Consider the following 13,049-nt stretch of genomic DNA (forward strand, 5'->3'; position numbering starts at 1 on the left):
AAAGTTGACAGTTTCTAGCATCCCAGTATACATGAGTATCCTAGACACATAGCATCTTCTAGTGCAAAGTTGACAGTTTTCTAGCATCCCAGTATACATGTGTATCCTAGACACATAGCATCTTCTAGTGTAAAGTTGACAGTTTTCTAGCATCCCAGTATACATGTGTATCCTAGACACATAGCATCTTCTAGTGTAAAGTTGACAGTTTTCTAGCATCCCAGTATACATGTATATCCTAGACACATAGGAGCTTCTCAGGTCAAGTTTTGACATTGCATTCCTTGTTCGCATGAGAATACATTTCTTGTTGGGCCTAGTTTTCAGGCAGTCATAGCTTGTATTTCAGGCAGTAATAGCTTGTTTTCAGACAGTCATAGCTTGTATTTCTGGCAGTAATAGCTTGTTTTCAGGCAGTCATAGCTTGTATTTCAGGCAGTAATAGCTTGTATTTCAGGCCGTATAATAGCTTGTATTTCAGGCATTAATGGGCCTGATTTAGTTTTTAGCATCTTTATTTTTATGTTTTGCGTTGTGAGAAGCCATATTATGTTTTAGCTTGTTAGGGATCAAAGAGTTAGTTGTTAAAAAAATTGTTTTTATTGTATTGAAATAATCGCCGACTACTGTATTAGTAGTGATCTCTGTTTGTCTGTTTGTTTGTTTTTGATGAGAATTGCCTCTACAAAAGCCCCCCTATTCTTTAAATGTATATGCTGAATTTTATGTCTCATTTTTTAGGCTTTGTACAATTTCCCTCCACAAATTTTCTATCAGCATTCTTCGAAGTCCGATCATAACTCATTTGACCAATTTGCCTCTTTTGATTAGGAAACTCATAGAATAGAACCACTCATAGAACCACGGGAATGCTTAAATATGTTTAATGTTTAATTTAATGTTAAGAACCTTGATTTATTGAGTTGACATTTATAGAAAAGCTTGTCCCGGCAGTCATATGCATTTTTTGAAGCTGGACGATGGCCTGGTTTTCAGGCTACCATTGCTTGTATTTTAATCAATCAGTTGCAAATGTTTTCAGACACCTTGCTTGTATTCTAGGGCAGGCTTTTACTCAAGAAAAAGTTTTATTCTCGTTTATATAGTTTCATCTCGTATATATAGATTTAGCTTATAGATTTAGCTTGCCTGTCTGGGTGCTCGTTTGTTTGTATCCAATAAACGTCAAAACGGCTGAACCGATCGGCCCCAAATTTTGTGTGGGACCTCACGTGACTCCAGGGAAGGTTTATGAATGATCAAAGTTTTAAAAGTTTGTGTTTAAAAAATATTTTGAAATCCGCAAACTTTTTGTTATGTTTTTGTTTTATACTGTACAAAGAGAAGATGCTCACAGAAAAAGCCACAATTAAAAAGCTTTATAGTCTGGTATATATTTGTAAACCTAAATATATTACTAGAATTGAAACACGTAGTTTAGAGTTATAAAGAACCTTAATCGTATACTTTTCATTATGCCTTCATTCTATTATTTAATTATTTTTCTAGCCTGAGGTGTAAAATGTAAACATATTTTTTGCAATCATATTATTTTACGATTCCCGCATAGGCCTTGTTGCAACCTTGCATATTTTGCACTGTTCTGCATTTTTAAAGCACAATACGATGCAGTCTCAAGTATAAGCCAATAATAGTATATATGTTCCTTTCTCTGCATTATATTAGTATATAATAAAATAATAAATTATAAGTTGATAATACCCCCACTAAACTTAAGAATGGTATAAACTGTGGTTGCTTTATCTTTGCTTGAACCAGTCCACCAATTATTCGGTGCAGCCTTTTTAAACATATTTTGCATTTGTTGCAATTAGTAATCAACAAGAAAATACTTCGTCATTAGCCAGGAGCATAGGAAGACTTTAAATAAAATATACAATATTTATTGTAGAAAGCAAAACAATTAAATTTCTTAAAAAACAATTTTTTTTACTTTTTGTGGATTTTTTTTTTGTGAAGATATAATATTGCAGCTTCCCTCATTGTTAATAAAGACCAATAAGGGTGTACGCGGCTGACACAAAAATTGGATAATAAGATAAACATTTTCCCTTGGGTTGCTAATTGTTTTTTTTATACCTTGTTAAAACAACAAATATTTAGAAACTAAAGGGACTGATAACAAAACCAGATGGAGCTTCACTTCAAAGCAAATCACATTTATAGTTTGCCGGAAATGAAAGAAAGTGAAAAGTGAAAGAAAATGTATGCCTTATTTGTGACTTTGTGACCTCGTAGCTCTCCTGGTTTTATTTTATAAACAAGTATCAAAAAAGAAAATTTATGGTTACACAAAAACATTTTGGTCTATCTCATATCTCAATAGCTCTGAGGGGGTTAACCTCATCCTTATTGGGCTGTTTTACCAAACCCAACATAATGTAATTAAATATTTATAAATAATTGCAATTTTTGTCAAAATTTTCATTTTACAAATTGTCATAACCAAATTGTCACTTTTGTGTACTTAACAAATTGTCATTACCAAATTGTCGTTACCAAATTGTCGTTACCAAATTGTCACCTTACCAAATTGTCATTACCAAATTGTCATTATCAAATTGTCATTACAAAATTGACATTGTAAAAAATCCGCCCACCGTTTCCACCCCCCCCCATGATTTTGCCCTTAGAGTTGAGATACATGTCACTGGTCCAGCTTTTCAAGGCCTGCTTAGTTAATAAAAAGTTATTAACCATTTCTTATTTTTTTTTAAATTTGTTCAAAACTATGATGTTGAAAAAAAATACAAAGGGTTGATAGGGTCAAACAAATATCTTTGTTTAAACAAAATTAGTTTTAAAACTTTTTTTCTTAGAAAAATGGGAATCAAAGTTTATGCTGAGAAAGATTTTAAAGGTCAAGAAAAGGATTTAGGTAAAAAATTTTAAAGAATTAAAAAAAGTATTTTTAAGTTAATTCTATTGTGCTTATAGGGGAGAGTATGATCGATCTAAGATTGGCTCACATTGGTGTTAAATTTGATATAAAGGTAATTTTTTATCAAAATATTAAAATGGATAATAATTATTCATTATAAAGGGGAAATGACATCTAACCCTGAGATTCAAGGAAATACATGGTGTCCCAAGAAATATGACAGTAGGTGTCCCAAAAAATGTTTTTTTTTTTGGGGGGGGTGGCAGGGGTAAAAGATTTATACTTTTTCAAATATTTCTATTAAGTCTGCTGCTGTTTCTGGAAATCCCTGGATTGTTTACAGCCAGGATAGATACAAGGGATTCCTGGCCTGTCTAGAGGAAGGATTGTAAGTATTAATTGGACCAAAGGATTAAACCGGATTAAAGTTTGAGTTAAAGAGCAAAGATTAAAATAAACCTAATCAAAGAGGATTATAATAAACTGGATCAAAGAGGAAGGATTATGATAAACTGGATCAAAGAGGAAGGATTATGATAAACTGGATCAAAGAGGAAGGATTATGATAAACTGGATCAAAGAGGAAAGATTATAATAAACTGAATCAAAGAGGAAGGATTATGATAAACTGGATCAAAGAGGAAGGATTATAATAAAATGGATNTTCGTTCACAATAACCCTGAAGCAGAAGCAGAGCCCAAAAGAAGTTTTGCATTTGCTGCGTTGAATTACAAGAGAGAGAGAGCATGCTGCGCGTAACTCCTTTGGGTTTCTGCCTCAGGGTTATTGTGAAAGAAAAAACCCCCAAAATCTTGAAAAGACGACATCTATTTTACTATCTGTATTGTTATTAATCTACGGTTTTAATCTTTTGTTAAAAAATAATGAAGTTCACAATGATAAGTTTATCTATAAACCACAAACTAATACTAAAAGAAATGTAAAAATGGCATATTTTATATTTTTAAGTGACCCTCCATTAGTAAAGTGGCAAGTTAGGTTCACAACTGGGCTGTGTGTCTGTCTAATTCACAGTTGTGAATTAGACATGCAACTTTATAAATTAAAGGTTACTTAATAAAAAAACTGATGTTTCATCAAAGGATGAGACTGGAAAGACGACCTGAAACTCATAAATATAATGATTATGAGATTAAATTGAGTCTTTTGTCTTGCACATAGTCGTTTAAAGGCTAATTTGATGATTTGCTTAATAAAGAAACAAGTCTACAGTTCATGTGAACCATGGATATATGTATAAACACCGTAAAGTCGTCTTTACAGTTTTATCCTTTGTAGGGAACCCTGTATCAGTATTTGGTATACATAAGTATTCAGGTCTAAGTAATCTGCAAGGTAGTATAGTATCTATGAAGTGCAAGGATATTAAGAAGACAGTACCACATGCCATACTTTTGTATCCTAGGTATCCAAATCTGAACAATCTGCAGGGTAGTATAGTATCTATGAAGTGCAAGGATATTAAGAAGACAGTACCACATGCCATACTTTTCAACCCATCATCATTCAAAGGTAACTGCCAACAGTGACAGTAATTTGCATTTGTTAAAGGAACTGCAGACGTAATTTCAAGTGACCCTTCGTTTAAAGTGATACATGAGGGACTTAATTTGAAACCCTTTAAACCATTATCTGAGTACCATTGTGAATCCAGAATGTAAAATATTATGTGGAGGTTAATTTGAAATTACGCAGATAGTCCCTTTAAGTTTACTATTTTCAGGGCTCTTGGAAATATTATGTTGATTGAATGACCATTGTTATAATTTTGTGTTCTGAACATCTAACGTTTTTGTTCAAACAGTTTGTCATATTTATATTATGTAATATGCATGTAATGTGTTTACTTTAAGTAAGACTGGCCATGAATACAATTTAATAAAGATTGTTTGCATTATTCAAGTTTATCTTGGGCCTTCTCAGACACCGCGCAAAGTGCCTAAGAACAAGAAAAAAATATTAAACCCCAGATTTAGTTTTTATTTTTAAAAGCCTTTGAGTTCTCCGTAGATAAGAGATATTATATTTGTATGTGTTTGTTATGGTTAATTAGAACTTGTCAGAATCCTCACTTTATTTGCAACATAGTAATATATTACTTATTTATTGTTTCTGACTTGACATTTTTTTCCCCATTCTGTAATGATTGTTGTTTTTATATATTTAGATAATAGTCAGTGGTGGAGCATCCAAAGCCCAGAGATAATCAGCATAGCCATTGGGGGAGCTGGGCTGTGGGCCATCGACACTAAAAATCAGGTCTCAAAGATTAACTTTAAAAAAAATAAAATGAAAACTTATTCCGTTTTTAAGGTACATTTCCGTAAAGGGACTGGGTATGAGAAAGGATTTGAAGGGAGGGACTGGATCCTAGTTCCTGGAAGCATAAAGCAGGTTTAATACTGAAACCAAATGTATTTGTATTTGTAACAACTATCAAAATTTGATGTCATAATTAGATTTCTGTTGGGGACAATGTGATCTGGGGCGTGAGCACAGAGAATCAAATCCTTGTGAGAACACAGCTCTCTGAAAGCAATCCATTAGGATCTGACTGGGTGCCGCTTGGCAATGATGGCGGGTAAGACCTGAAGCATGAATATTGGAATGTCTTAGGGTTTTTTAGCCACTTCCAAATGAGATTTTACAAATGTCCTTTCTACATATATTTTAGTTATGGTCGTAATGTTGATAACTTTATGAACATTTGGAGAGTATCTTTGATAAAAAATGACTTTTTACTGGTGTTTAGAGAATTAAAGATGTGCTCGGTTGGACCTGGAGGTTCCAGCTGGGCCATCAACAGTAAAAACAAGATCCTGTACCGGGCTGGTGCCAAATCATCCAATCCGATCGGGACCAAGTGGCAGGAGATATCTGGACAGCTGATCCATATCAGTGTTGGCAAAGCTGGAGTTTGGGGCATCACGCCAGAGCATCAGGTTAGAAATTATCATTACAGGGCCTATACATGTTTCTTATCTATCTTCAAAAACGGATAAGATTGTTGATTTGAAAGTTGTTTCATATTTAAGAAATATTAATATTTGCTTTTAGAAGACCCAGAACGTAAAAATTCACATTCAAATTTTTAAAAACAGCATTGGACATAGAATATTCTAGATGCTCTGGGAATGAATGTGAATAATGCCGTTTACGCAGTACACTAGCATACACTCCCGATTTCCAGCTTTTTACACAACACTTTAAAAATAAATTCACTGAAATATATACCCTCGATTATCAGACAAAGGTTGTGAATCAGTGATGCCACTCTTTAAAGGAAAGGTCACTAGAAAGTACGCTCACAGTTCTTTTAATTGGCTAGCAAGGGATAAAGTGTTAATGTTTTAAATAAAAAGAATGCATGCATGGCTAACAATGTCTCAAACAGGCTGTAAACTTTACCATCTTGTCAACTGCCTTATTAAAATTTGTTTTTTCCAAGCACTAAATTTGTCAAGCCAAAACGTTTAGTGTAATGATAAAATCCAGAACTGTGATTTAGGTGTTGTACAGAGACGGTACATATGGATTAAGTCAAGACTCTGAGAGCTCTGCGTGGACTAAGGTATTGCATGTAGGTAGAGTCATCAGAAATGTCATTAGTAGAGTCGCAATATTGTCACCTTTAGTGTCTCCAGTAGTGTCGCCAGTAGTGTCAGCAGTAGTGTCCCCAGTAGGGTCACCACTGGTGTTAGCAGTAGTGTCTCCAGTAGTGTCAGCAGTAGTGTTACTGTCACTTCACAGTAATGTCCTTAAGGGAAAAAATATTTCAATAGCTCAAGTTTACCCTCTAGAATAATAAATATGTACTGCTCCACTCCTCTCTCAAATGCACGTTTATCTTTTATTGATTACTGACCCTGCAAATAGAAACATGGAATCAATTTGATTTCTTTAAGGTTGATGGACAAATGATTTGGATATCTAGCGGGGATGATATTGTGTGGGCAGTATCAGCATCTGGAGCTATTTGGTACAGGTTAGTATGAGATAATTACATTTTATTTTTTATAAACTTTAGATCTGTTTTCTTAGAGCAGGGATTAATTCAAGCATGCCATTTGGGAGCAATTGGTTTAAAATCAATCTAGAGAACCAACATAGCCAGCAGTGGACCCAGGTATAGAAGAGTTTCCAATCTTCAAATTTTTTATTAAAAGGAATTAGTCATTGCCACAACCCCAACAACCCGCAAATTTGAGCTGGCAATCTAATGGTGAAATCTTTGATTTTTAAACTTTGATTATTTGAGTTCAAAGAATTCATACCACATCAGCTTGCAAAGATTTAGGCCGGGATTAAAAAAATCATGATTTGATGAAAAGACTCATTTTCTTTGTTGGCAACATATCCTATTTAGATTACTTAGAAACTATTATAATTAAAACAAACCGCATTAATCAAAATAAATTAAATTATTAATGATTCATTCTAAGATCGAATCTCATGGAAGATCTCTGATTGGTGTAACTGCTGACAAAACTATTATCGGAAATGATTACGTGACAGCAAATGATTTACTAAGTAAGTTCAATTAAACTTTGAATCCACAGAACTTAGTATTTGTAAAATAGAAATTGTTTAGATGGAAAATATGCTAACATCTATGAGGAATCTGACTGCTTCTCAAGCTTTAATCTAAACCCATTCCCTAGCAGCTCTGAAATCTTATCCGGAGCCTGGATAATCTACAGTGATAACAACTTCACTGGAACCTGCATGTATCACTTTGACGGTAGTAGTTTCATCAACTTAATTTGATCTGTGCCATATCTTACTTTATTTAGATGAAGTTATCAGCAATGATCCTAATGTTGATGGGGAAGACTTTCTAAAATCTTGGGAAACCCCTATTGGATCCCTTCGGCAAATCCATGGTGGTAATTATAACCATCATCAGGTTGTGGTCAGTGTAGATTGGGAAAATGTGAATATATCAAGCGAATGGTTCACTCTGAAAACTCTAGAGGACGAGAACACTACTGAGGAGTTTACTAATCCAATTTGGAACAAAATTGAGGTTGTTAATGCCCAGGTGGAACATAGGTAAAGTAAAACACTTTCATGACATTTTTGAAATGGACTGTTAGGGTAATTCCAAGTGACCCTCCGTGCAAACAGAGCAGCGCTGGATTCACAACTGTACCCGTAAAAGTATGAACATTTATTATTTTCAATTGTTATTTCTCTACAGGTAGTCATAAAGAAATTGATAGAATTAAACCCTTTTTAACTTTAAAAACATCTTTCCCTTTATTGAACAGATAAAGGTTTCAAGAATACTGTTGTGAATCATTAATGGTTACTTTTTGAATCAAGGTTCACTTTAAACTACATTAGCAGCCCCATTAACTCTTGTGTTTCCAGGTTTCAACTTAGCGATGGTTCTCTTGCACCCAAGTATCAAGTGTTCTCTCTCGACAATGTTCCTAAAGTAAACTTTAGTTACACAGATGAGAGCGGGAAAATAGACAGTAAATTAGACTTCAGGTATAAACCAGGGTTACCCACAAAGAATAAGACTTCAGAAACGACTGTACAGAATTTATAATGTCTATTTTCTCATATTTAGGATTCTCTGCAACTTTAAACTGCTGCCATGTCAATAAATACGTCATTAAAAGACAATACTAAAGGCAGAAGGCAGAATTTAACCTTATAATCGTCATATTTTATGAGTTTCAGACTTTCAGGTCGTCTTTACAGTCTTATTCTTGGTACGCAGCCCTGTATTTGCACCTAAACCAACAATACTTTAAAATATATTTGTTTTAATAATAAATTCTAATTAGTTTTGAGTTGTGTATAGATATAATTAACACAGCTTTCCTTTAATTAAAACTTTTGAATTTAGGAGTTTAGGAGTTTATAACTCATTTGTGTGCAGGCATATTAAAAGTGCCAGCTAACTATTGATCTTTGTGGGTCCAATTTCAATAATTTTACTGAAGAGAGAACGATCATGAGGGGGTTAAATTAAAATCTTTTAAACGTTTGTTAATTTGGAATATGATTAACTTACCTTGACTGGTTCTAAGATTTCATACTAGTTATTAGTAGCTAATAGCCAATTTACTCAATAGTCAATAGACAACTAGTCATTAGTATTCAAAAGTCAATCAAGGTAATTTTGAATAAAGGAAGCCAAGGCCGAATTTAAAGAATTTGAGCTGTGTCTCAAATTTGAGATGCAGCTAAAACATGGTTGGTTCCACTTGAAATTGTATTCAGTGTTTTGAGATGTGAACCGGCGATCAATTGGAACCGGTTTTTGGTGGTTCCATTTGAGCGACGGTTTGAAATATTAAAGGTCTACAACAGCGGGTTGCAAAGATAAAATCATTTAAAAATTAGAGGTTGTTGCAAAAACTCATTTCTTTATTTAGACAAGAGTTAGGTGGCAGGTTTACCTTTGATATGAATGGTCTAGCTGAAAGAACAAGATCTAGAACTGAAAATATCCGTCTTCCACCAACTCTTCCTCCACAGACTAGACTCAAGGTATCCAATATGAACGTTGAAACGGCTGAAACAATCAGGCTCAACTATTTTGTGGGATCTGAAATGGTACAAGGGGCTTGTTTTTGGCTTAACATCAAAATGGGATTGACTAAGTTTTGACAAAACATCCAAATATAAGTTTTGTTTTGTTTTAAGATCGAAGATTACATCGCGCCCCCATCTCTTTCTTCTCCTTCTAGTTCATTCTTCTCATACAATTTGTGATTTGACTTAAATATTTTTTTAAATAACACTAATAGCGGCTTTAGGTGTCAATTATCTGTCAGAGACTTATCATTTCTGCTACTTTCACAGCTCTATTCACCAGTGGAGGAAAATCTTGGTAAAATATTATTTTTTAAAACTTTTTTAACTCAAAAACGCAAACAAATACATTTTTTGGGATGCAAAAATATTAGCGATACAAGCGTATTTTTTTAAGATATAAAAAGTTGGTTTTATTTAATATTGTAAAATAAAAAATCAACATTTAACAAATTTAACGACGACTTTTGGAAAAATCTTTTTTAAATGGAGTACTCTGTCTGCAAAGCATGTATGGTAGGGCGGGCCGGGTCGATTCCATCTCTCTTATAATCCATACTCTTTGGTGTTAACTAAAAGTTATAAAATATACATCTGTGCTTATCTAACTCATGCAAAGCGTTTAAACTCCAAAATATTTCAAATTTTAGGATATCAAAGGTTGACAGCATCGATCAGGTTGCCAAGATAAAAGGATTACAAAATTTTAAGTTTATCTGTATATATTTTTCTTCTAGCTAGATACCAGCTTTTCTGGTTCAAAACACTTTTATTGTTTTTCGAACAATCTAACACGATCAAGTGAAAGTTTTTAACTGTAAGATTATATTATCGGTGTATTAAAAATAAGGGCATCATGTTAAGTTTTAAATAGTTTAAAGTATTCAAGAATTTTATTTTTGTACAAAGAATTCAGCTGGGATAAATGTTTAGGTCCATATCTGGAGAATACAGAGGCAAAGACGATACGAACCTCAAACTAAAGATGGAAGATACAATATTCGTTTAAAGATAATAATTTGTAAGAAATAAAACATTTATCATGTTTTTAATTTCATTCACTGGCCATCCATTAAACAATTGAGAATTGCGAAAAAGATATTTTTCTCTTTAATTTATGGATTTGCAAAATATTAACCTTTCATACAGTGTTTCCATAAATGAAAGGAATTGAGTTTCTGCCATTAACTCTGATTTTCTATTTCTTTTCTAACCGAAGTTGTAGACCTTAGATATCTTAAATTATGAATACTGTCGGATCAAATTTGAAATCTGATTTTAAACCAAATATGAAAAAAAAACTGTATTTGTTTAATATTGTTATAATTAGTTCTTGTCTCCGATGTTTGTATAAAAAGCCAGGTCAGCCCCTTTTAATGTATGTAATCTATATAAAGTAGGTTTATTTCACGGGGTTTAAACCGTTCCAGGGATAAATGGGCGGTGCTTCAGTTTCCCACCCCCGGCCCGCCCAACTCCTTTCATTTTCTTCTCAACATTTTCAAAATAGAATTTTCTATTTTGTTTCAAGTCCTTAGTTTAACTGTGAGATGAAAGGATTGTTAAGTTAAATTTTGTAACAAAGCTGAACACTGCAGAACCCTGCCTGAGCTCATCTTTTCATTAATCTCAAGATTAATTTAATCTTCAGTTCGCCCGAAAAGTGTATAAAATTCAACCAATAAAGTGGCGTATACAGAATAACGATCACCCAATCAGAATAAAGGAAATTAAACATGTTGAGCGCCATTTAATGAGAAAACTGTCACAATAGAGAGAAAAAGAGCGGATTATGCAGGACATTAAAGTATCCACATTAGATATTCAGATTAAGTGATACGGATTAAGTTATACGGATTAAGTGATCGGGATTAAGTGTATTCAATTCTTTATCTTTAAGATTTAGAAGAAAATAACCTGGTTATAAAAACACAAATTTGTTTTTATAAATATAGATTATTTTTGAAAAACATGTCATTTCAAATTTTAGGTAGAAACCAAATGATATCTCAATCCATCGTTTGATGAAAATGTTATTAATTTAATATAAAACCGTATGATTATCGTTAGAACTATAAAAGAGTGTCAACCCAGAAAGAAATATATATTTTCAAAAAAATGTTTAAATATCACCATCATCACCAAGTTTTAAGAAATCAATGGAGGTTTGGTTTATTAAAAAAATGCATTTAAATGTGCAAAACTTGAAAAGTCTAATAAATAATATAAATCATATAAAAATTAGAACACATGGTTTTTGATAAAATCGTCAATTTTTTTTATCTGAATTTAAAAACTTCTGAACATGATGCTGGGTAATTAAATATCCTGAAAGACTGAAACCTATATCTATCCAGAAGCCTAATACATTAAGATAATTATAGAACCCCAACTGTTCTTTAATTCTAATATTAAAAGTAACCTCACATTGACCACCAATGTTCTTTCTCCCATTGTAAATTAAACCAAACCCAACCAAATCTAAATCAAAACTACTCAAATAGATTTATATAAATATATCATACAGGGTGTCCCAATAAACATGTCACAAAGTCTAATTTTTCAGTCCCTATCATTTGCAACCCGATGTCGTAGACCTTTGATATTTTAAATTATGAATTTTGCTAGATCAAATACCAGGTTGCAAAATATAAAGGGATTAGAAAATTCTAGTGTTTGACAAAAACTCAGTTTCTTTTCAGTCCAATTATGATTTTTTTCTCCTTCATCCTTAGAACAATTACAAATAATAAAGGAATTGAGTTTTTGCCACAAACTCAGATTTTCCTATTCCTATAACTTAGAAACCTGTTTTCCTAGACCTTTGATATTTCAAACTATTAATTCTGGTAGATCAAATAGTCTAAGTTTGAAATATCAAAGGTTTACACCATCAGGTTGCAAAGATATTGGGGTTAGAAAATATAAGTTTGTTGCAAAAACTCAATTCCTTTTTTCGGATTTTAGTTTTTTTAGGACACCCTCTCAGAACTGAAGGTCTAACTTTTTATGTAATCCTACCCTAATCCATAAAGTATCAAGTATAGTGATATGGTTTAAATACAAGTCGTCCTATTGTTTAAATTTCGACACCTATATATTGTAGAACTAAAAGAACTTCAACCCTTAAGTTATATTTATTTTGTGTTAACTTTAATAAACACAAAATAAATAGTAACACAATATTCTGCAAACCTGATGTACGTTGTACATTATTAACCATCTATGTAAAACCAATCATTAATTTAAATGAAAATGTAAAGTTTTAAACTTCAATGTCTTAAATAGTTTAAAGATAGTTCAAGTTTACTCACTTATGACTTGAATGAATGACTTTAAATTTATTTATTCACACATATATATAAATATTCATATATATATATTTATCTATATATATACATATGTACAGATGACTTCAGTTTAGATATATTGATAAAACCTGCAATTATAAAACGTTTTATTGACACAATAAAAGTCATTGATACATTTTTATTGAATTATAATGGGTAATAGAGGGTCCCTTCCATTTGGAAATTTTGGGGACGCTTGCCCTTTCTGTACCCCCCCCCCCCC

The 13,049-nt window shown here is 32.6% G+C and overlaps 1 protein-coding gene across 1 annotated transcript; it reads left to right on the top strand.

The window, feature by feature from the left end:
* Positions 1 to 2,844: 2,844 nt before the first annotated feature.
* Positions 2,845 to 11,217, top strand: LOC111701974 (uncharacterized). The gene is made up of 18 exons (XM_023473483.1): positions 2,845 to 2,899; positions 2,959 to 3,014; positions 3,208 to 3,290; positions 4,330 to 4,436; positions 5,092 to 5,183; positions 5,238 to 5,318; positions 5,384 to 5,505; positions 5,677 to 5,866; positions 6,433 to 6,495; positions 6,830 to 6,909; positions 6,966 to 7,050; positions 7,367 to 7,454; positions 7,516 to 7,665; positions 7,718 to 7,976; positions 8,298 to 8,420; positions 9,317 to 9,431; positions 9,701 to 9,774; positions 10,410 to 11,217. Exons 1-18 carry the CDS (start codon positions 2,845 to 2,847, stop codon positions 10,483 to 10,485), a joined length of 1,899 nt encoding a protein of 632 aa, XP_023329251.1. The 3' UTR covers positions 10,486 to 11,217.
* The last annotated feature ends 1,832 nt before the right edge of the window (positions 11,218 to 13,049 follow it).

Source organism: Eurytemora carolleeae, unplaced genomic scaffold, assembly GCF_000591075.1.
Source record: "Eurytemora carolleeae unplaced genomic scaffold, Eaff_2.0 scaffold444, whole genome shotgun sequence".
NCBI lineage: Eukaryota > Metazoa > Arthropoda > Copepoda > Calanoida > Temoridae > Eurytemora > Eurytemora carolleeae.

Bases quoted from the DNA above. Each gene is read 5' to 3' on its own strand.
- LOC111701974 (XM_023473483.1), top strand. From the start codon at position 2,845: ATGGGAATCAAAGTTTATGCTGAGAAAGATTTTAAAGGTCAAGAAAAG. The intron at 5,867-6,432 runs GTTAGAAATTAT...ACTGTGATTTAG, and splicing joins GCATCACGCCAGAGCATCAG to GTGTTGTACAGAGACGGTAC. The intron at 6,910-6,965 runs GTTAGTATGAGA...CTGTTTTCTTAG, and splicing joins TCTGGAGCTATTTGGTACAG to AGCAGGGATTAATTCAAGCA.